The following is a 24,539-nucleotide window of genomic DNA, read 5'->3' as shown; positions in this document are numbered from 1 at the left end:
CGTCGGAGGGGCTTGACTGGGAGCATCAACTCGTTCGGTGGATTTTCTCAGAGTTATAGCGGGGTGCGGCGCGTTCGGTTTTGCACGTCTTACTTTAGGAATAAACCATTTTCGGCGCACTTATTTTCCGTTTTTCTGATGTGCCGCTAAACATTTGCGCATCATACTTTGCGTTTTGATTTTTGAGAGTGGAATCTGGTGTAAAATTGCTCTGTTGATACAACTGCGGGTTGTTTTTACGCGTTTTAGAAAAAGATCTCCCCGCGTCCTGAAGGTGGTTGGACTCTGTATAGTAAAGCCATGAAGCTAGTGTGGATGTGCACGTACGAAGGATGCAGAGAGAGAGAGAGAGAAAGAGAGAGAGAGAGATGGCGCGAAAAGTCATTTTGAAAATTAGAATGGCTTTTTTTTTACATTTTTTATGTAAGCTGTCACATAAAGTTGATTATTTTCAATTAAAGATAAAGATATTTAGAGTTATTATGCAGTATTCCAGTATAGGGAGGGCATGGAGTTGGTGTTTTAAAATAAACGTTTGATTTAGATGTAATATATATATATATATATATATATATATATATATATATATATATATATATATATATATATATATATATATATAAGCATATTATATATAATATGCTTTACAAATAAATAAATAAAGTAGTAAAAAGCTGATTAGGGAATTGCGACCTATGGAGCCCCTAAAGGGACATGAAGATGGGGAAAAACGAGACTGGAACACTGATCTATATATAAATATATAGGTATATATATGTATTAGTGCTTCTGAGTTCCCTAGCAAGACTTTTACATTCTCAACAGTATTGCGTTCCCCAAAGAAACTTTGCATTTGCTCACATGTGGGGAAAAAAAATTACATTCGCTCTCAAATTTTTTTTGCCGTTTTTTTTTTTTTTTCAAATGTATTGCGTTCACTCAAGAAACTTTGCATTGAAATATATATATATTTTTTTTTTTCTCATACCTCATTATTTTCATAACAAAAGCTTGAGCGAATGTAACATTTCTCGAGGAATTCAAAATTTTCGCAAGCGAATGCAAAGTTACTTTGAGGGAACAATTGTTTTGCGAGAGAACGTGAAAGTTTTGCAGGCGAACGCAAACGTTTTTTATGAGAATGGAAAAGTTTTGTGAGTGAAAGCAAAATTTCTCAGAAGTACACAAAAGTTTTGCCGGGGAATTCAGTCATTTTGTGAGAGGAAGCTAAAGTTTTGCGAGTGAAGCGCGAGCGAGCGCAAAGCTTCTCGGGTGAATACAATACTTCTGCGAGAGAATGAAAATTTATTGAGGACGCATATTACTTTTGAGATAGGATGCAAAAGTTTTGCGATCAAATGCAGTGTTTCTCAGTGGAACACAATATTTTTGAGAGAACGCATTTATTTTTGGAAACACAATAAATTTTTGCAAGTGAATGCAAAGCTTTTTGGGAAACACAAAAGTTCTGTGCAAGAATGCAAAGGTTTTGCAAGCGAACACAAAGTTCCTTGTTTGAAAGCAACACTTCTGCAAGAGAACACAAAAACTTTACAAGTGAACGCAAAGTTTCTCAGGGGAATGCAAATGTTTTAAGAGAAAATGCATAAGTTTTGCAAGCAAATGCAAAAGATTTGCGAGAAAACGTCAAATGTTTTATGAGCGAACGAAAAGTTTCTCAAGGAAAGCAAAAGTTTTGCGAGAGAATGCAAAAGCATTTGGATATAATTTTTCTTCTCGTCTTATTTTCATCTCATCATGTCCCATTAGGGCCTCGACCAGTCAATGTTGTGAATTAGACTCATTTAGATCATTTTTCATGCTCACGCTGCTTATCTAAATAAATCATTTAACAAATGACTAAAATGAATTAATAATTTAATAGGGACAACAATCTTATCAGAATTTACCAGTCAATTTAGAAAATGCATGTTGACCAGCAGGCGAAAAACAATATAGAGTAAATATACAAACAATGCTTTATGTAATCATCGTGAATGCTGGTGAATTAAGCAAAAAAAAAAAAAGAAATGAAAAAAAAAAAAAAGACTAAAATGTAAACAGAATACCTGAAGAATGGTCGACAGGGCTGTGTTTGCAGCACTGAACGTTTAGTTCATGAATATTAATCTAGTCATGCTAAATTTGCTTGGTAACCTTGCTAATTAATATTCATAAGCCCAAACCTTTACCTAAGTAGGATTCATTGTGAAATCTGTCAGTTGACCACCGCCCACTTTCGGCCAATCGTAGAAAGCCTATTGGGCGGAGCTCCCGTCACCTCATTAATATTCATGAGCGAATCCTTCCCATAGTAGGATTCGTAATTTCTCCAGCCGGCAGCGTCAAAGACAAACGCCGTGTGGACTTCAAAACACAAATAATGTCTTACACAACCTTACAGGGTAGGTACAGATGCTCAAAACTATAACCTCCCCGATGATTTCAATAAATGAGACAATTACCGCCTTTAAAAGCTGTTTTATACGGCCTGGATATGAAATTGAACAAAAATAGCTGTTGAGTTAAATTTAGACTAAGGGCAAGAAACACAGATAGCGTGTTAGCTTTAGCCCTAGCTTTAGTACAAGTGTTCAAGGCTCAGTTTTACAAAATAAAACGACTTTTGGCTTTTTGCAATGATTATTTTTCATGTTTGCAATCCACCTCATTATAGCCTTCCTGGAGTGTGTAGTTTAAATGAAGCATGTCGGTGTTTTTATTAGCTGGCTTGGTGTTAGCCGTTAGCATCAAGTCAGTAACATTGTTTCGTATAAATAAAGCACTGAGAGTTATGTGCATTGAGACATTTGTATCAAACTGTACAAAATTAAGACATTTATGAAGACATTTTAACGTAAAAAATGATCTAAGGCATTAGTTTGTGATGGTGTGTCTATTCGAATTTGGCTATTTGATGTAGCAGGTGTTTTGCTGTATTATATCTATGAAAGATAAAGATTATTAGGTTATTCTGCTGTATTTATGCTGTTAGATATTGTATTTAAATGTTGGTCACATTTGGAGTGGATGCTGACATTGTATAATGCATTTTTGTGCCCTACAGGTTGTTCAGTGCTGAGAGATATCTAGATCAGATCAGAGCAGAGCAGAACCATGGATGAGGAGGACAGCCAGGATGAGCTGATCAACAGGAACATCTCCCACGGAAAAGGAAAAAGACCTGCCATGTCCATCATCTCTGATGACGGTTTGTAATCTCACATCAATAAATGGAGCAACACAGGAAGTGTTGTATGCCCTAAATCATCTCTATCCATCCTGGAAAGCCTGATACATGAAATAATACTCAGAAAAATATTATTTTTATGAAATTGAACAGTTTATTAAGACAAACGTTTAAAAAAAAAAATAAAAATCTAAAAGAAAGTTTGTATGTGTTCTTGTATCATATTTGATACATAAAGCTTTTATGGCTCATATAATATGATACAATATCAGAGTTATTGCTACATTTATTTGATAAAAATCAGTAAAGATTTCACAGCAAAAATATATATATATAAATCACAAGGTGAAGATGGATGTTTGTGCAATTTTTACTTGCTAAACTTTAACTTTTTAAAACATTGATACAGGGTTTATGCTGATCTGTGTATCAGATATTATGTAGTCAGGATTGCATAAATACATATTTTTATTTTGTTTTCTGTTGTATTTTTAATGACTTCTCTTCCTGCATGTCACTGAAATTCAGAGGACAACTCCGCAGATGAGGGGGAATCAGAGGAAGGAGACACAGGCAGCGAGGAAGATGATGACGAGCAAGAGGAAGTCCTTGATGGAGAGGAGGAGGAGGAAGAAGATGAGGATGAAAGTGAAGGTAAGATTTAACTTCAACATGACTTTTTTATTTACATCTTTATTGTTTTCAATTTTAGTTGATTACATGAACATTTAAAATTTTTTTTGACTTTTAAAGCCACCTTTTGTATGATCTATTTAATGATTTAAACGACTGCCAGAATAATAATATCTTAATATTAATTATCTTCTTAAGGCCTTTTATCACCGCTAAATGTTAAGCTCACGATAAAATCTAAACTGACAGTTCATGTGTTTTTATGCAATATTGCAGCGTTTAAAATAAATGATTTATGTTCACATCATTATTTTTTAAGATGTTTTCATCTTTAATATTTTATTATGAAAATAAATACTAAAATGCATGTCTAACCACATGAATACAATATTATCTCAGTTGTATAAAAGTGTTTTCCAACAGATAACCGATCATGTGGCACATTAATCGTTAGGAGTGGTGTGTTTGCATTTGCCCAAAAATATGCATATCGTTACACTGATCACACCATCCTCAAACAATCATGGGAGGGAAAACACTGTTGTTGTGTGTGTATCTTCAGATGAGGACTCTGGGAAGGTGCTGGAAGGAGCTGTAGGGAGTGCTGCTGTGGATGCAGCGGGTCTGAGCTCAGACGAGGACTCGGAGAAATGCCCCATCTGCCTGAACTCATTCCACGAGCAGCCCGTGGCCACGCCGGAGTCCTGCGAGCACTACTTCTGTCTGGACTGCATCCTCGAGTGGTCAAATGTAAGACTGATGGGCTTCATCCATTTACATCACTCATGCATGAAGTTCTTGTCCATATTTGGTCATTGATTCTATACAGATATTCAGTATTTTTCATAATATGCAGCTACAGGTAACTGATGCGATAGTGTTGATAAAAATGTTTTATTTTATTTAGTAATTCTTTTTAAATGATGGTTTTAGTTAGTTATCTGTAGCACTGGTTCATGAACATTAATGTCATTTTTTTTTTTTTTTTTCAGAATGCCAACTCTTGTCCTGTGGACCGAATAGTCTTCAATAACATTCTCCTGAGAAAGTGCTACGGCGGGAAAGTTCAAAAAACAGTGAGTCACATTAAGCATCCTTACATCAGGATTGTTGTTGCACATAAAAGGGTTTGTTCACACCAAGAACAATAACTATATAATAACTATTGGCTGTTACTATGTTTTTCTAATGATATTGTTCCTGTGTGTCGTTATTGTTATAGCTGTGGTGCGAAATATATACTCTTAAGAATTTGAGCCTTTTAAAAGATAATTGTAAAAGACTGCATTTAAGAGTTGAACATACATGAACAACGCAATATCATAATTAAAAAAAGAGTGGAAAAACTCAAGTTTACGTGATTGGTGCATCTCAGTGAGAAAACATACCTTAGTTGACAATACATTTATTGAAATGTATGAAATTACTATTTTAAATCTACTATAAAAAGTGTTGCAATTACGATAAAATATTTTTATAAATTATAATAAATCACCACAATTTTTTATATCACCTTTAATAAATTAATTTTAAAAAATGTAAAAAGCAAAAACACACCTGATGCACATGACATCCTGTAATGTCACACATACAAGTCGGAAACATAACACTGGAGTAGTCTAAACAAAACAAAAGAAATATATTGTGAACAATAAACACAAATAATTACACCTGAATGTGAATACATTAGGCTTGTTTGAGATGAGCAAAACCTGCGCAGAACCGATCACCGCGAGGTGCATGCCGGTTAGAAAAGTGTCCGAGTTAAGTCCGCCTTGCTCTGATGTCATGCTGACGTGTGCCAAAAAGCTCTCGCGACGGTGAGGCGGCTGTGTCGGATTGATCAGTCGTGCGCAGTTGCTCTCCACCGACTGCGCTGATCAAAAGCATGATGGGAAACGACTGACTGACGACACAGCTTAATGCTCATTGGTTCAGACAACCGTGATGCTTCTAAAATGTTTTATTTTTTTTAATCTGATTTCATGTGATTATGTATTTAAATTGTGCATGAATATTCCCAAACACTATGACAGTGCGATCTCTGTGTGAGATATGTGATTGTTGTCATATTTTCTATACAAATCTAAAATTCATGTTTGAATTAAAATAAAAATGGATGATAAATACGCCTTATGTATGGATTTAAATAGCAAGCACTTTGTGTGTCTTGTTCATCACATTTATATTCATATAAAAGCAACAGAACTGAAATTATATCATGTTTATCAGCAGCACAGCATATGAGTGAGAATAATGCGATATCCGCCTTTGATCTCGTAGGTATCTGTTCCACTTCGAGAGGGCAGAACTGTCCGTCTTGACTGCGCTTATTTCACTCCTCCCCTCACTGCAGCCGCCTACTCTTCAGGCGAGGCGTGACTCAAACAAGCCTATTCATAGCTGAAAAACATTTGTCACTTACTTATACATTGCATCAACAACTAAATATCTAAATTGAGTAATTAATTGATTGTGTAGCCTAGTGAACCAAACTGAGAGACCATTTTGAAGGCTCAGGAAACCTTTGCAGGTGTTTTGAGTTGATTAGCTGATTTGCATGTCACCATATTCTAATTTGTTGAGATAGTGAATTGGTGGGTTTTTGTTAAATGTGAGCCAAAACTGATAGTCTAACTGATAGTCGTTGTCACGCTGTTGTGCATTGTTAAACGCCAAACATGTCAAAAGCGGAACAAAATAGCAGTACTCGTTTGAACTTTAGGCTACTGTTTTTCAATGCAAACACCATAGAAACCATATAGTTAGACTACTTTTTTACCATGGTAATGAGGTGCTGTACTTTTGGTTATGTATAAAAGATGAGGCTGTTACAGTTTTCACAATGGTACCAAATCAGGTGCTGGTGCCACTGCTCTCGAATGTTAGTCTGGAGCCCTGATAATATAAATTGTACTGTAAAATGTTACTGTAATTTGAAATTTTGTCTGTTTAATTGTAAATGAAATTTACGAATTTTACCTTTTTTTTGTTTAAAGAAGAAATAAAACCAATGTATAGTTGACATTTGAGGCTCAATGCTATAGAAAAGCAATAAAAGTATATTTTATATAAAAATATGGTATGCAGCTTCAAACAATGGCATAAATCTATTCAAAATAATCGCTATTAATAATCGCAATTACAATCTCAAGGGAATAATCGACAATTATGATTTTTGTCATAACCGTGCAGCCCTAAATAAAAGAACCAAAGACTTAAACTACTCCAGTCTGTGTGCATTGAATTTATTTAATTCACGAGTTTCACAATTCGAGTTGAATTACTGAAATAAATGAACTTTTCCACGACATTCTAATTTATTGAGATGCACCTGTATGTATATACAGTGTTTCCCATATATTGATTTATTTGTGGCGGCCCACCACAATATCAAAACTGACCGCCACAAATAGATTTTTTCAAAATGCTTTGACTTCGTTGAATAAATATGAGCACTGCACGTTTCAAAATCGAAACCCGGTGCGAGTGTTTTTATTTCACTGTATTTCTGAAGGAAACCGACTGTCTAAAGAAAATTTTGGTTGACATTTTCATTTCATCTTGCATGTAATGTCTGATAAAGCAGCGTTTGTGAGCGGAGCTCTGCTTTGTGTACAGCGTTACCGGGGAAACCGCTGTCTCCACGCTCTAAAAGCGCCTCCCACTGGCAGAGCATGAATGAATATATATATATATATATATATATATATATATATATATATATATATATATATATATATATATATATATATATATATATATATATATATATATATATTCCTTGAAGGACACATTGAACGCACCTTAATATCAGCTTTGTGTTTGCTTAGATTGCAGTGAAGAAACCTGTAAAACCTGGGGAGGAGCAGGTGGATTTGGACTTGGATCAGACCAGCTGTGAGGTTTGCGGGGGTCGAGACCGTGAAGATCGTCTCCTGCTGTGCGATGGATGTGACGCTGGGTAAGAAGTGTATGACAAACACTCAAATACGACAGAAACTCAGAATCAGTGATGTCCAGTCCTGCTCCTGGAGGGTCTTCCTGCAGAGTTCAGCTCCAGCATACCTGCCTGGAGGCTTCTAGTGAGCCTAAAAACATTGATTAGCTGGTTCAGGTGTGTTTAATTGGGTCTGGACTGAGGAGCCAAACTCTGCTGGAAAGTTTGGGTACCTTATGGGGTAGTTCATTAGTGATTTCATAAAGATGAGACATGTAGGTCATTTAAAATTGGACTGGATATGAAATATAAAAAAAAAAATAAAAAAAATAGCTGATGGGTTCAATTTAGACTATGGATAATAAATGCAGCTAACAGATTAGTTTTAATGCAAGTGCTTAAGGTTCAATTTCCCAAAATAAAATGTCTTTTGGAGTTTTGCATTGAACTTTTTTTGTATTTTGAATCCACTTAACTTTCCTGGAGTGTGTATAGTTTAAATGAAGCTGGTTGAGTGTTTTTATTAGCTAGCTTGATGTTAACTTGACGTTAGCATCAGGTCAGTAACATTGACTTGGATCTGTTAGTACAGGAGTTGTCTTGCCAAGAATTGTCATAATGGTCGAAGTGCAACACAGTTGAGCCATATTTAGTGTGTATGTGTGCTTAGAAAGGTTTCCTATTGAGTAAAAAATTGCTTCAATTGGTTTTTGGTAGCTAATAAAGCCAATCCTCCATTCGGCCTTGTTCAAAACCCATGACATGAGTGTAGGAGCTTTAAATCTATTATTTATATATATATATATATATATATATATATATATAATACAAATGGAGTCATTTTATGTAGATTACTGACCTCAGTAATCTACATAAAATGATTAAATAATTACTCTGTCTAGTGATCGCAAATTACTATAATTAGTCCATTTTAACCAGTGCTGGGAAAAATAACAGGTATCAGGTGTGAACTGCCTATTTGTGGTACTTCAGCGACGATTTGGACACTGACTAACTTTAATAGACATTGAATTGAAAGATATAGTATCGATTAGAGAATTATAATTTAGAATAGAGATGTCAGTTTTCAGGAATTTTCACAATAGTTGATCATTAAAATCTGTTTTCTATGTGTCAGCAGTAAGATCAAGAAGAGTGTGTTTTCTTTTTTATTGACATTAAAGTTCTTAATGAAAATGTTGTAACTCAATCTTCTGGTAATGTATGCTGGACCTCTGCAATCATTTTGTGTACTTAAGCATTATATATGCATACATGGGTGCGCATAACTTTTTCAGCCTGGTTCTCATAAGAGCACCTGGAGATTTGGTTTGGTCCTCACACTGCACTTAGTGTGACCCAATAAATATAACTATAGAAAATGAATTAATAATAGTGATGATAATATTATTGCACTTTTTTTTTTTTTTTTTTAAATAAAAATAATAAAGTGTGATAATACTATTATATTTTAAATTAAAAGTGAATATTAAATAAAAATACAATTAGTCTATTGTAAACTTAAAAATAAAATGCTAATATTTGCTTTTTTATGAATTCATCATTTTCAAACTTAAGATCAGCAAGCGTTTATTTTGGCGGGTTGCTGGCAAGTAAGTATATGCACTGCCGGGTTTAGCGCTGCTGATTGAAGAGCATCAGTGAATGAAATGTCACTGTTTTGCATTGTGTTTTGAAAACGTCAGCGGATAGCCTAGATTTACACTTTCAATTCAAATAGAAATCTATACAGTATCATACAATATTACAGTTTGTTGATCTAAAATGTTAAGTGTGCATTAACAGCTGTCAACCATGTCGGTGCGCAAATGAGCGGTCTGAACTTATTTACACAGCGCATTTTTTATTTTGGTCACTCATGCGCACCTGCGTACCGTTATGTGCACTCCTGATTATATTTCATTCTGTGTTTTTTGTAATGGCAGGTACCACATGGAATGCCTCACACCGCCGTTAGACGCTGTACCTGTAGAGGAATGGTTCTGCCCAGAGTGCATCGCCAACAACCGCACATCAGGTCATCTTTCATTTCTCAAACCATTCATTACATTAACGACTGTTAATGTAATAACGGGCTGTCAAATAAAAATTAGAATTTCGAATTTTAGGTGTGCGTCAGGCAGCTTCATCAGTGTATATAACAAGATGTGATGACGATGTAGGTGTCATTTTAATGTTTTTGTTAGCCTGTCCATCTGAACCCACTAGATGTGGCGCTGCTCATTCAAAATATTGAACAAATGAGAACATCAATGCGAAACGGCAAAACTGAAACCAAGCTGTTAGCACAGAACGCATATTTATCGCATTTTCTATAGGGGCATCTATCACCGTTGAACTCGCGTGTCGCACAAGAGAGCCGCATGTTTAGAAATCTATGTAAAGTTAATGTAAGTTAAATTAAAAAAATAAATAAATAAACAAATGTCTTGACTTCATGGCGTTTTTTTTTCCATCCCACTTCATCTCATGTTTTTAAATGAAAAAATTACTCTTTGTGATTGGCTTTCGGTCCTTTGTATTAAACTATACATACATACATGCATGCAACTTAATTAATTATATTTGGTTTATAAACATTATTTCGAACCACGAACCCGCATCTGCTGGCGAATCGCTCTTGCGGTAGCCTACTTTGATAGGCTAGCTACACTGCTTCAAGTCAGACGCTGATTGATCTGCTCAAATCGAACACAACTTTATGTGCTCTGCAGACGGTGCGCCCATGCTCCTCCAATTAATTATCCATTAACAGTTTAAATAAGTTCATTAAGAAAACTGAGGGGGCAATGCCCCTTTTTGCGAATAAACGTGCATTAGTAATATTTTGCTCGATGTGCCCTCTTGTGACCTAAGGAGAGAAGCCAAAAGCTTTTTTTCCCCCTAACTGAAATTATGCCCCTTAAATTCGAACATAATTCGAATATTGATAATAAGCTATTTAAGTACAAAATTCTAATTTAGTTTTTCAGCCATTTTGACAGCCCTATTATGTACTGTTCTAATAACCATGTTTTTCCTGCTTATATCTTGTTTTAGGTTCTGAACAAATCAGTGAGGACGAGAGCAGCTCTCTCCCCACCACCAGCCGTCCCCGGTCCAGACCCACCCGTGCCATCGCACGCACCCAGCACAGCGAACGAGTTCGGGCCAACGTCAACAGACGCCGCATCACACAGGCACGCACTGCAGCGCAGGTTTGCATGATGCTTTCGCTTTGCTGTCTAATCACAAGTGTGTAACAGTGTCTTGACTGATGTGCTGCTGGGCTGATATTGGTGTGTCACTGAGATGATGAATCCGGTCTAACCAATGTTTTTGTTCAAATACAAGTAAATGGGATAACTAAATGCTAGAACAAGTATGAACATAAATATTGTAACTGTTAAGGTCTTTTTGCACACTGAGTCCGAAATCTCATCCAAAATTGTTGCACGTTAAAAAAATAAATACGACCTCGTGTTGTCAATCACGTTTACACACTGCCTCTGAAAATTTTGTCCGTTGTAAAAAAAGATTTGGATCAGGTTAGATTTCCTGCATTTTTGCATCCGTAGCAAGCATTTTGATAGGAAAGGATGACGAATACGAAAAAAAAAAAAATACAGAAAAAATGCATACGAAAATTTCGGACTTAAGGTCATTGCACACTTGAGTTCAAAATTTTCGCACGGTAAAAAATAAATACCACCTTACGTTGTGTCAATCACGTTTACACTGCCTCCGAAACTTTCGTCCATCATAAAAAAATTCGGATCAGGTTAGATTTTTTTGTGTTTTCGCATCTGTAGCAAGCATTTTGATGGAAAGGATGACGAATATGAAAAAAATTACAAAACGCATACAAAAATTTCAGAATTCAGACTCAATGTGCAAGGACCTTCAGTGTGCAGGGAACTATACTTTTGCTCATACTTGGGCTTAGTGAGTGAACTTTGGGAATGTTTTGTGCAGTACTGCTTTAGATATGAGCTAATGTGTGTTTTGATTTTGTGTGGTATTGTGCAGGGCTTAAAGTTCTCCGGCACCGTGCCGGATCTCTGGCGTGCAGCGTTTGGCTGGGAAAAAAAAAAAAAAAAAAGTCCTACATTAAAAAAGAACTTGTTGATATCACCTTCGAGTCCATGAGTTCACCTACCAATGGTATGAGAGGAGCACAGCTTTCACTCTCAACCAAACTAACATTACTAGCCAATCAGAATTGTTTGCTCTTATAAACACGAGACGCGTATCCAGTACGTTAGCAGAGCCGCAGGCCTGATGAATGGAGAAGCGCGACACGTTGAAAAAAGCTGCGAGGCGCAATGATCAAAGATGTCCATCTAGCACATATTTACCATAGACTGTAAAAAACATGGAAACACTAGAAAGCAGCGGAGCTTTGTTAATAGCTCAGAGTAATCATGTCATCTCCATAAGAACGATATGATTGCCAGAACAAATTTACCGGGATTTTTGAAAAGGTTCTGTTCTCACATGATCTCTAATGGTAACTTGCCAGTAATTTACCAGTAAAGACTGTGTGTGTGAAAGGGGCTAAACTCTTCCTCTGCATATGCTGTGAATTTGAGTTAATGTTCATCTGGGAAAACAGTGTGCATTATCTCACTAGATTTGTAACTTAAATAATTTATAAACCTTTGCCAACACAGGAGAATACATCAACCTATTTCTAAATATGCCATTTATTGTACATCGCGATTTCAAAATAAAAGTTTCTTAGTTTGCATGTGGCCAAATATTAAAATTTAATGGATTTAATTATAATTTAATCACGCTGTAAAGTGAATCGTCACCAGGCCGTTGGCGCTCTCTGCAGGTGTTTGTTATAATACATAATGTAGGCTATTTAAGTTGGTTATGTTCATAATGTATAGGCATATTGCATTATGTATTTTAACAGTGTTGTTTAATAAAACCATGCAGTTACTTGGTTTTGATATTTTATTTGAGCCAATTATTATTGCCTCATAGTTAGTTTATATATAAATAGTAAATAGTCATACTAAAGCCTGGTTTTCACTTAGGCCTGTTTGTGTTACTAAAAATATCAGATTACTCAATTGTCAAAATAATCATTAGTTACAGCCCTAGATTAGTTAAAATATTTCAAATTACAACTGCGTTGTTTGACTTTTTGTAATTAGAAGACAAATATTTTATTGAAAATTTCTTAAAAATAGTATTAAAATATTGTCACATTCTAGTGAACCAAGTATCTGTATTTTGTCTCAAGTGTTTTGTCACACCCCTAGTGTCGATAAGCGGTGGTACAGCTCATAATTTTCCAAGTGTATGATACAGCTTTCATTCTTGGGGTCAACCATATATTCACGAAAAAAAATCAGTTTGAATAAGGAAAGCAATAACTATGCCATAGTATGCTTTCAAATGTTTAAGTTGCCCGCCCCCAGATTTGTTTTTGCTTTAACCCATGTATTGTGTTTTAGCTCACTCCCAGATATATGATGCAGTCCACGTGGTTGGATGAGACCATCAATGCAGTAGTGGCCGGACTCAACACGGCCGTTTATGTGCGAGACTTGACCCCTCGCTCCAAATCCCGCCGGAGGAGGAGGACAGGTGAGACAGATTTGTTTTGGCTGATCTTATCACACATGGTCTGAACGTATGGGGGTTTTAAATGGTTTTTAATTGGATCAAAATATATTGTGTAATATTACTATAATTTCGAAGAACTATTTTCTGTTTTAATATATTGTAAAATGTAATTTATTGCTGTGATCAAAGCTGAATTTTCAGCAGTCTTTCAGTGTCACATGATCCTTCAGAAATCATTCTAATATGCTGATTTGCTGCTCAAGAAACATTTCTGATTATCAATGTTGAAAACAATTGTGCTGCTTCATATGTTTGTGGAAACTGATTTTTTCCCCCCCTTGATATTCTTTGATGAATAGAAAGTTCAAAAGAACAGCATTTATTTGAAATTAGTGCTGTCAATCGATTAAATTTTTTTTTTAAATTATGATTAATCGCAAATTTAAAATACTAGGTTTTACCTGTAAATGTGTTGAAAAAGAAATGCATGACAAACTAGTTTAAGGAAACAGAACCTTTCACATTTCAGCCAGGTATGAGACATAATCCTTATTATTCTTTTATCATTATTCTTTTGTTTTTATTCAGCCATTATCAGCCTTTATACTGGCAATAAAACATTTACCAAGCCACATCGCTTCAATCCCAGTATACATTTACCCAACTGTAATCAAAAGTATTTCTAAATAAATACAACAAAACATTTTCTTGCGACCTTACGTGAAGTATTATAACAAAATGCATTATGAAGAAGAATTGGACCTGTTCTGCAGCTGCATTAGAGCTAACATTAGCATCAAGCTACATAAGACAGTTTATGAGATTAATAGTACACTTTTACTCAGAACTCACTTCAAACCACCATCGAGTGTTTGTAATAACTTCCTTTTACGATCACATGTGGAATTTGGTCGTTTACTGTTGTTAAAATATGCTATTTATAGCCTTTTATATCGTTACACAAATTAGCATTTCAGATGCACACATTCAACTCAAGAAAATCACATACAGACCATATCTATTGTAATCGTGTGTTTATTATCTTATATAATGTATAGTGGCTGTTGTCATGTTTATTTCTGCTGTGTAAAAGCCTTAACATGTATGCTGTGGCTGAAACTCACGTTGTTTGTGATGTTACAACCGCCTCTCCATTCTTAAGTTGCCAGGTATACATTCCAAGTATAATATACATTAGTAAAAGGATCTATTTTAATTTTTATTTGTCTATATAGACTTTGGGCGGCTGCGGTACATTATAAAAGTTGCCCAATAAACCGCAACCCACGGCTCTGTAATTTTTCCCACGGCTGTATTTTCAAAATAGCTCTTGTGCCGTTACCCTGGCAACACTGGTGCTGTATCCTCATCACACAATGATAGATATCCTTCCGCGCTGCGATGACGGGAAGAAGTTGGGGTCAAACCTTATCAAACAATTAATCTGCGTTAATTATTATTTTTTGATTAATCGCATGCGTTAACGCGTTAACGTTGACACCCCTATTTGAAATATAGTTTTTTTGTAACATTACAAATGTTTTTACTGTCACTTATGATCAGTTTAATGTGTCCTTGCTGATTAAAAGTATAAACTAACTGCCTACTGCCTACTAACCGTTTCGCCTGATTGGGTAACCTGAGATGATGGATCATAAAACCAGGTGTAATCAGTTTTAGATTTCATTAACCTGGCTGTTCAGTTGGGTGTGGTTCGGTCTGTTGTTTCTGTCTGATCTGAATTGGATTCTCTTACTTGTTCATGCAGTTAAAAGAAGGAAAACCAAAAGCAAATTCTCAGCAACCTCAGGGGGGAAAACAAACATGGGAGTCAAGAGACGGAAACGCAAAGTGAGGAAGTCAAAATCAAGAAGAAAACTGGTGAGCTCTCTGCAGATGTATAACCACAACAATTTGAATTGATGTTTTATTGATGTTTCTGTAGCCTGTGGTTTTCTACCCCATTGTTGAAAGCTCTTATATAAATGTTTTGCTGATTGAAAGTATTGCTTTACCTTCTCCATGCAAGAGAACATGAAAGTTTGTAGTTATATGTCTGTGTCATAAAAGTGTGTTTTCTATCTTTTTTCCCTTTCAGGTCCTAAAGAAGGAAAACAATTCCAGAGGTCGTATTGCACGGAGTTTAGGCATTAAGAAGCCCATGTCTGGCTCCATAATTCCTTCAGTTTATCGGCCTTCAGAGTACAGTTTAGGAAGTATGCGTGCAGAAATCGGCGCAGCCTCCCTCTCTGTGTATGGAGATCCCTTTGACCTGGACCCCTTTGATGATAGGTGAAGTTTTAATCGTACAATGATGGTATTCTCATTAACAATTTATATTTGTAAACTATTTTTAAGAAGTGAGTGGTTAACTTAGTTTTTGGATTTATCTTTTTAGGGAGGATGAGATTCAAGTTCCAACGCCAACCTCTGATCTGGATGCTAAACGCCGTGGCCTGTCCCGTTCTGCCTTGCGATCCCATCAGCCTGTGGCTAGACCCATATCTGCCGGACTCTCCAGGTATCTACTAGAGGAGGGAGGAGGGGGGAGGGGGGGTTGCTCTTTATGGTCATGATGGAGGAAACAGATAATTTCTACTTAAAGGTGATGAAAATCTCAACGAAAATAAGTTTGAGTTTTGGTTTGGTGATCCTATTTGTGTGCTGGTTTCCAGGCGAGGTGTGAGTGTCCCACAGGTGGCAGAGGAAGGCCCTGTACCAGATCTGCTGGGCAGCATCCTCAGTGGTCAAAGCATGCTCCTCATGGACAGTTCAGATGTGGTCATCAACAGAGACGGTTCTCTGAAAGCAACCAAACCCGGTAAGTCATGCTTTGGAGATTTTTATATCAACTCTTTGCTACTGGTAAGCAAGAGTTTTTTTCCTCAGTTAGGGTTGAATGCTATACACAGGGCTTAAAGTTCTACGGCACCGTGCCGAATCTCCAGCGTGCAATGTTTGGCTGCGGGAAAAAAAATAATCCTACATTTAAAAAAAACTTGTTGATATCACTTGAGTCCACGAGTTCGCCTACCAATGGTATGAGAGGAGCACAGCTTTCACTCTCAACCAAACTAACATTACTAGCCAATCAGAATTGTTTGCTCTAATAAACACGAAATGCGTATAATGGTATCCAATTGCAGAGTCGCAGCCCTGATGAATGGAGAAGTGTGCGACACATTGAAAAAGCTGCATATGGCCAAATATTAAAATTTAATGGATTAATGGACTTCATTTAATCACAAGTGAAATGTCACCAGGCCATTGGCGCGCTCTGCAGGTATTTGTTATAATACATAATGTACTTAAGTTGGTTATGTTCAAATTATGTATAAGCATATTACATTATGTATTTTAACAGTGTTGTTCAATAAAACCATGTAATTACTTGGTTTTGATATTTTATTTGAGACAATTATTATTGCCTCATCGTTAGTTTATATATAAATAGTCATACTAAAGCCTGGTTTTCACTCAGAGCTATTTGTGTTACTAAAAAATATCAGATTACTCAATTGTCAAAATAATCAGTAGAATACTTGATTACCAAAATAATCATTAGTTACAGCCCTAGATTAGTTAAAATATTTCAAAATACAACTGCATTGTTTTACTACTTGTAATTAAAAGAGACACATTTTATCATTGAAAATTTCTTAAAAATAGTATTAAAGGGATAGTTCACCCCAAAATGAATATTCTGTCATTAATTACTCACCCTCATGTCGTTTCAAACCCGTAAGACCTTCATTCATCTTCCGAACACACATTAAGATGTTTTTGATGAAATCGGAGAGCTATCTGACACTCCATAAACAGCAACACAACTGAAATGTTCTGAAATGTTTTTTTTTTTTTATATTTGCAGCCACACACACAAGCCAAACCTCTGTGTTCTTCCTAAATGCATCTGTTTTGATGGTTTTAGCAATAGGAACTTGATGTTGCATGTTTGTCATCCTTTTACAAAGAAAATGTTTCTTTGTTCCTTTCAGTGTCCCTGTCCTTGCCAATAAACACTACCCCTAGAGGTTCAAGCTCAGGGGAAACAGGAGACACACCAAACTCAGAAACAAGTCTCGTTCAACCCTCTGGAGGGGCTGGTCCTTCCTCCAGCCCACTGAGGAGGCCCCCACCAGCACACAGTTCTCCTGGGTCCTGTTCTACACCACAGAATCCCACACTTCCATCCATACACTCCCCTCATCTTCCTCACTCTCACCCGTCTCCCTTGGGACATCCCCAGTTGCATCCGGGAGCTCCTCATAGGCCTATCACCCTAAACCCACCTCGACCTGGGAATAGCCACTTGAGCACCAATGGGATTAGAAGTCAACCCCTCTCAAGGGTGCCAAATGGCCCTTCTGACTCTCCCCATCAAGACAAGGATGGTCCTGTCCGACAACCACCTGTCAAAAAGCCCCCTCCCAAGCCTGTATGGGTGGATGTTTCTGTATTGCCAAGAATACCAAAAATTAAAAGGGACAGTACCTCCAGTGCAAATAGTAGCAATGGCAGCAGTAGCAGTACTTTGCCTGGGTCTTCGGCGAACAGCTTAGCAGGCAATACAGGTAGGGAACGTACCGTTGACCAACAAGGTACAGGTGCAAGTCAGCAAAACAGGACGGTGGATGCTCAGAGGCAAAGAGCAGACAGAACTGGTGCTTCATCTTCATTTTCTAGCTCTTTCACCTCTACTACATCATCTTTTAGTGCCTCTTCAAACTCACGCCCCTCCTCCTCTTCCGTCAGTTTCCGTATAAACGCTAGCGGAAACCCCTGGCAAGCTCGGCGACTTCCTGCATCAGGAGGGACTCTGCCTGAAGGTGATGAGGAATCAATAAAGAGGAATAATAAAAGTAAACAGATGCTGTTGTCTTTAAGAGCAAAAGCCAAAGAGGAGAAGAGTGAAGTCTATGATCCCTTTAACCCTACGGGCTCTGATTCCTCTGATAATGAATCAGAAAATGAGGGTCCTGATGTTGACGTCCAACATACTGCACCTCGGGTGCCAATTGGAGCCAATGAGGATGCCTGTCATCCAGTCAAATCTGAGCCTCTGGATGTACACTCGGATACAGAGAGAGGCTTAGAAATGTGTGCAGAAGTTAAACCGGAGCCAGAATCTTTGTGGGACAGACCGTGCAAAGAATCTCCACATCATTCAGACACAATGCATAGTCCATCTCCCTCAGGAGGTCCTGCTTTGGATTCTACTAGATGCGAAGCAGGCGTGGATACTGGGAGTGGTGGTACTTCAGGAAGCCCTTTTCAGAAAACTGAAGAGCACTCCAGATCAAGCTCGTCATGCAGTGAAAAAAATGTTAAGGTGGAGGTGAAGTCTGAACCTGAGACTGGACCTCCATCCATCAGGCCCCAATCAAAGTCACTAGAAGAGTCTCTAGCCAATCTACAACGAGCTTCTAAAGGAAATGGGGTGTGTAAAGAGCTGCCTTCAGTCAGTGGTGCTTTTAATTCTTCTAACACAGCTAAGGACAAGGAGGAAAGACCTCAGAAGGCCCAGTCCAAGGATAGGAAGCGGTCACCATCAAACTCGCAAAGCCTTTCATCTAAAGACTCCCATAAAAAGAAACACTCAAAGTTAAAAGAAAAGAGGAGGTCACGCTCAAGGTCAAGGGATCGGCGGAGATCCCGTTCAAAATCGAAAGAGAGGCGACGTCCGCGATCAAGAGACCGGAGGTGTTCCTCGAGTTCCAGCAGTAGAGAAAGGAAGACGAGCAGGAGAAGAGCGAGTTGTGAGAGGAATGACAACCGAGGGAGAGAAAGACATAGGAAGAGGTCAAAAGAAAGAAGGCGCTCCCAATCTCGTTCGTTTTCTAGATCAAGATCCAGAGAAAGGAGGAGAACATCAAAGGATCAGGGTGAGAATAGACTAAAGAGGCAGAAGTCAAGATCAACATCTAGGGAGCGTAAACGGCGGGAGGATCGATTCGAGATCTCTCGGCGTACAGAAAGGAGCTCCCATAAGTCTACAGAGCCCATGTCCACTCAATTACATGAGCCTGCTCTTCGTGCAAACAAGATTACAACACCTGTGAAGACAGAGAGAGATACAAGACCATACGAGTGTGAGACAACTGTTGCATTACCATCAGTTAAAGTTGAGATCACGGCTCATGGACTTGGGTCATCAAGACATGATGACCCAACCAGAACACATCAAGAAAGCAAGGATGATGTTTCACTTGAGCTGCTTAAGCCTAATGAAATTAAACAGGAGGAACCTTGGCCCACTGGTTCTGTCAAGGAGTTGAAAGACATCAAAAAGGAGGAGGAAGTCTGTCTCAACTTGTGTGGAGAATTAGATGGCGTTAAAGAAATGGAGAAAGAAGAGGTGGCATTTTTAGACATCTTCTGCACTGGATCACCAAATGTTAATGAAATTATATCAGGCAGTGCTGATTTAGAGAAGAGCCATGCTAGCTTACAGGATGAGATGAAAGGGCAAGAAATGGTTGTTGAGCCAAAAACGATAAAAATTGAAAAAATATGGCCTGATGAAGAAGATTCACCAAGCTGCAGTGACAACCCTCTTGTCATCAATTTGGATACGCCTGACATAGATGCAGTGAACTGTAAAAAGGAACCCACTGAGTCTTATCAATCGCCACCTTTTGAGGAGGACATGGAGATGTCACCTCTTCAGCCGCCAGACCCACCAATAAAACAAGAACCTGTTGTTTCCTCCGATGAAGATATCAGTGTTGATTACTTGATTGATAATTTAGACTTCATTAAGAAGGAAATGAGTGAGAGCTCTTTGGCCGACTCAACAGAAGCTGTCGACCCCAAGTCTGCCGTCCCAGAGGCTTCAGCAGAGAATAAACAAACTACCGAAACGGTTACGCCTGGTGCGAAGTCTAAATCGCAGGGAAAACGAGTTACCTGGAATTTGCAGGAACCAGTAGAACCCCACTCTGAGAAATTAAGCAGTGAGTAAACATTTTTTCGCTGCAACTTCTTGACTTGACCCATTTTGTTTTGCTCCCTATTCACACCAAGTCTGAATTTTAGATGGTTTCAATAGTTGGATTACAGCAGGTCATTACAGACCAGGGGTGTCCAATCCTGCTCCTGGAGGACCAATGTCCTGCACAGTTCAGCTCCAACCAGATCCAACACACTTGCCTGAAAGTCTCTTGTGAATCTGAGGACCTTGATCAGCTGGTTCAGGTGTGTTAAATTAGGGTTGTAGGACAGTGGCCCTCCAGGAACAGGTTAGGACACCCTTAACTAAGCTCCAGCTTAACCCAACACAATTGTCTGGGAAGTTTAGTCTCCAAATTCAACAAATTCAGCCTTCGAAATAAGACCCAGCATTTGACGTTTAATGCTGGTTCAGGTGTGTTTAATTGGGGTTGGACCTGAATTCTGCGAGTCAGTGGCCCTTCAGGAGAAGGATTGGACACCCCTGGTCTGTAATGAACTCTGAAGTCATTTAGTCATTATCTCAATAGTTGCAGTCACAGCAGATTTAGTGTGAAGCATTTAGGTAACATAAAACTAAAATGTTTTTGAAAACTAGTTAAAATATTCTGAATGTTTTCCCATGCCTTTTTAGAACTTGCTCTCTTCAAATTAAAACTCAAGCAAGAAGGGTCGCGAAGGTTTGCTACAACCCCGCAAAATCAGGTACAGTGTCTTTAGATTTCCCCCCATTTAACAGTCAATTTTCTTAACTTTGATTTTTCTTAACTTGAGGTTCACTCTTGCATGACTTTATTCTTCAGAAGACAGCAGATATTTTGAAGACGGTTGATGTCCAGTGTAAACCACATTGACTTTGATTGTGTGTTTTTAAAAAAAGGAGATACCGAAGATGATCACCAATGTCCATCAACACATAAACAGATAGATATCTAAAACGTTTTCGGTTTTTTTTTCTTTTCACTTGCATTTGGAATATTAAAATTAAAACGCCAACAATAAAAAAAAAATTTGCTAAGTTAGCTGATTATCTTAAAATTCCATATCACCATCAGTTCATACTGTTGTTAACAATTTCTCCACCAAGCGAATGTGATGAGACCTGTTTTCTAGATGCTGACATTCAACGTATACCCCATTATAGTAAATAATAGCAGAATTTTCATAACACTTTCTAACTGAAAAAAAAAATTATTTGGGTTACATAAATTTAGCCTCATGAACAAGCTTTTGAATTTTAATAACACAAAAATGAGTCTGTCATTTGAAATTTCTCCACTCTTAATAGAAAAGATTTTGGATAGCAGTGCATATCATAATTATTGTCCGTCATATGTAGTTGCTTCGAGCAACCAGAGGGTGTCATTGTGTCCCTATTTGCATTCATAATTTGCAGCTTGCTCTCTCAAGGAGGTGAAAATAATGCTGATGCAATTTCTATTGTACCCATGTGATCGAAACTGAAAGCAGCCATATAAGGTTTCACTTCAGAAGAAATGAAATTTAACATTACTCTTGGAAATTGCATCCTCCTTTCACAAGGAGTGTCCCTGACACAAACAAGTTTATCATGATTTATGAGGGTTTTGATGTCATGTTTATTTCCAGCAGTTGTCACTGATTGTTTCTGTGTTATTTTGCAATCATCAGCTACATAATATAATGAAGTAAAACAAAAGTAAAAAATCATTCCGGTGCAACAAATCTGTGCTTGATAAATTACTATTTCACATTCCCTTAAGCAAAGGGAAATCCCAGAGCATGGGAAGTTGAAAATTCCCATTAACTGTTCAAAAGACTTGTGAGATGTCTCATTATCTGAGGCAGTTGGAGTGCTGTTATGGGTCCTTCAGTACTACCATATTATTTCATATTAAAGGATAAAGCTTCATCTCAGGCTGAACCAAAACTCATGACATCGGTCTCCAGCCTGCCTCCCCAAGATGAATCCATCAAACCAAAATCCCAAAAAGACGTTGTACATGACCCCAATCAGAAAGAGAAGGTGACCAGAGCACGGTTACATCATATCACTATCTCATTTTTTATTGCATTGTCTTGATGTCATGAATTTGTAAACATTGTTTGTCTTTCTGTAGTACATGAAGAAACTTCATATGCAAGAGCGAGCAATAGAGGAGGTCAAACTGGCCATAAAACCCTTCTACCAGAAAAGAGACATCACGAAGGAAGAGTACAAGGAGATTTTGCGCAAAGCCGTTCAGAAGGTAATTGCCTGACGTTTGGATGTTTTCTTTTGTGGTTGTTTTTTCCATATCCACTTCCCTGTAAGGCGTGTTACAACCGAAGTAAACACCTGTGACGAGCACATATGCAAATGCAAATGCTATTTTGTTTCCCTCCACTCCAATGGCCCATTTCTTAAGTGAATGAAGAAGTCATTATCATGTTGGTTTGTGAAAATGACCCCATCCATATCATCTTTGTCTCATTCACAAGGTGTGTCATAGCAAGAGCGGGGAGATTAACCCGGTGAAAGTAGCCAACCTGGTCAAAGCCTATGTGGATAAGTATAAACATGCAAGAAAACACAAGAAAGAGGAAACTGGGCAAATCCAACACGCAGATGTCCCGAAAGACTCCCAAACTCCAACGTGAGGCCGAGGGTAACAGCTACATGCTTTTCAGATGGTATCTTTATATATATATATATATATATATATATATAGAGAGAGAGAGAGATAGATATAGATATACAATAGTATGATCAACAGTAGATTTGGATGTTTTTTTAAAATCTGTGCATTTCTATAATGACAAAAAAAAAAAAAACTCTTAAGGGCTCAACATCTTGTCATCAGTTATCAAATGAACCTTTTTGAATATTTGTATGTTTTCTTTTGAATGTAAAGATCATCTGGAAGTGTCCAGATACAGAAAGGGTTGGAAATCTTTACGTTTGCCATTGTGCAAGACAGCACCCTCTTGATGGTGTTGAAATACTATGCTATTTTAAGCTGATGATCCAACAGGAAGTTGAAGTTGTCAGACAGGCTCTCGTATTGTCAGACACACATTTGTGTGCATGTATACGTCGCGTACACACACACAATACTCTTGAACCTGTCGTTCCACCATGAATAATTGACACTGGAGAGCATAGTAATTGTTTTGTGGTTAATGAGAATTTAAGCATTATGTTGAGGAACCAGGTGCAGAAGATCCTTTGGGACGTTCTGTGATCTCTCAGAGTATTTATTTGAATTAAAATATCATTCTGTTATCCAGTCTTTATGAGACTCTGGAATTAATTTGGTTCTTTAAAATCTTTCCGTGTACTAATATAGGTAAAACAGGAAAACTTGCAATGGACCTCACCCTCATTGAAATGCTTTTGTTATAAATAGAGATAATGTTCTCTCATGACACACGTGAACGGATGTAATTTACACTTTCTGTTCAGTTGAAATGTGACCGTTTTCATTTTAAAAGCTGCCAGCTGAATGTTTGCCAGTTGTTTTTCCTGATTGCCATTGTTTTTTTGTTTTCTGTTTGTGGATGACATGCTTACAAATGACATTCAGCCTATACAATAATGAACCATTTCTTTATGCACTTCTAAAGTTTCAATTAAAAGTATTAATTAGAAAAGTTGATAGCTAAAAGTGGATTTCAAAAGGTTTTTTGTGAACCATTTTCACTAATTGTCATTTTAATTGCTTGAGAAATGTTTGTAAGACTTGAATTGATCATGTGATTTGAGTTGCATCTCACGGTGAGGCGTGCAGAACGTCTGGCCTCTTTTCCTGTGGCCGATCACATCAAGTTATGATCTGAGAGTTGATTCATTTCCTGACTTGAGAGAGATTATTCTGATCTCTTAACCTGAGTGATCTTTATCGTATGAATCCAAGCAGTCACAGAATACATAGTTTGTGATGTGATTTGAGGCATCCATATTGCTGTCTTTGTAAATAATTTTAATAAACACTTTATTTAATAAAAAAAATAAATAAAAAAATCCTTTGGCATGTTTCCTAAGGGGGTATGTTTGTGTTCCGGTCCAAAAATGGAAATAATGTTTAGTTAGCAGGAATTTTGAAAATGTTTATTAATGAAATGTGCTGTGTAATTGTATTTCATTCACCGTCTTGAAATTTAAATACACAAGTGTGTCTGTGTGTGTGTGTGTGTGTATTTAAAAGCATGACATAGTATATTAATAACAAAATATTTTAAATGTTTAAGTTTTATATGCATAACATTTTTATACATTTTTCC

At 37.3% G+C, this 24,539-nt stretch overlaps 1 protein-coding gene across 2 annotated transcripts; it reads left to right on the top strand.

The window, feature by feature from the left end:
- Positions 1 to 2,161: 2,161 nt before the first annotated feature.
- Positions 2,162 to 24,466, top strand: phrf1 (PHD and ring finger domains 1). 2 transcript variants are annotated; one of them, XM_058766828.1, is made up of 18 exons: positions 2,250 to 2,405; positions 3,068 to 3,211; positions 3,719 to 3,844; positions 4,386 to 4,573; positions 4,816 to 4,899; positions 7,657 to 7,787; positions 9,710 to 9,801; positions 10,824 to 10,981; positions 13,235 to 13,367; positions 15,115 to 15,227; positions 15,445 to 15,638; positions 15,745 to 15,867; positions 16,022 to 16,167; positions 17,345 to 20,302; positions 20,932 to 21,002; positions 22,177 to 22,302; positions 22,397 to 22,525; positions 22,758 to 24,466. In XM_058766828.1, exons 2-18 carry the CDS (start codon positions 3,118 to 3,120, stop codon positions 22,914 to 22,916), a joined length of 5,025 nt encoding a protein of 1,674 aa, XP_058622811.1. In that variant the 5' UTR covers positions 2,250 to 2,405; positions 3,068 to 3,117; the 3' UTR covers positions 22,917 to 24,466. The 2 variants fall into 2 exon arrangements, with proteins under 2 accessions (XP_058622812.1, XP_058622811.1); XM_058766829.1 differs by lacking the exons at positions 22,177 to 22,302; positions 22,397 to 22,525; positions 22,758 to 24,466 and adding an exon at positions 21,101 to 22,160 and having other exon boundaries at positions 2,162 to 2,405.
- Positions 24,467 to 24,539: the final 73 nt, after the last annotated feature.

Source organism: Onychostoma macrolepis, chromosome 25, assembly GCF_012432095.1.
Source record: "Onychostoma macrolepis isolate SWU-2019 chromosome 25, ASM1243209v1, whole genome shotgun sequence".
Lineage (NCBI taxonomy): Eukaryota > Metazoa > Chordata > Actinopteri > Cypriniformes > Cyprinidae > Onychostoma > Onychostoma macrolepis.
The sequence above is the reverse complement of the archived record's forward strand: the minus strand, read 5'-3'. Positions and strand labels throughout refer to the sequence as shown.

Bases quoted from the DNA above. Each gene is read 5' to 3' on its own strand.
- phrf1 (XM_058766828.1), top strand. From the start codon at position 3,118: ATGGATGAGGAGGACAGCCAGGATGAGCTGATCAACAGGAACATCTCC. The intron at 7,788-9,709 runs GTAAGAAGTGTA...TTGTAATGGCAG, and splicing joins TGCGATGGATGTGACGCTGG to GTACCACATGGAATGCCTCA. The intron at 10,982-13,234 runs GTTTGCATGATG...ATTGTGTTTTAG, and splicing joins AGGCACGCACTGCAGCGCAG to CTCACTCCCAGATATATGAT.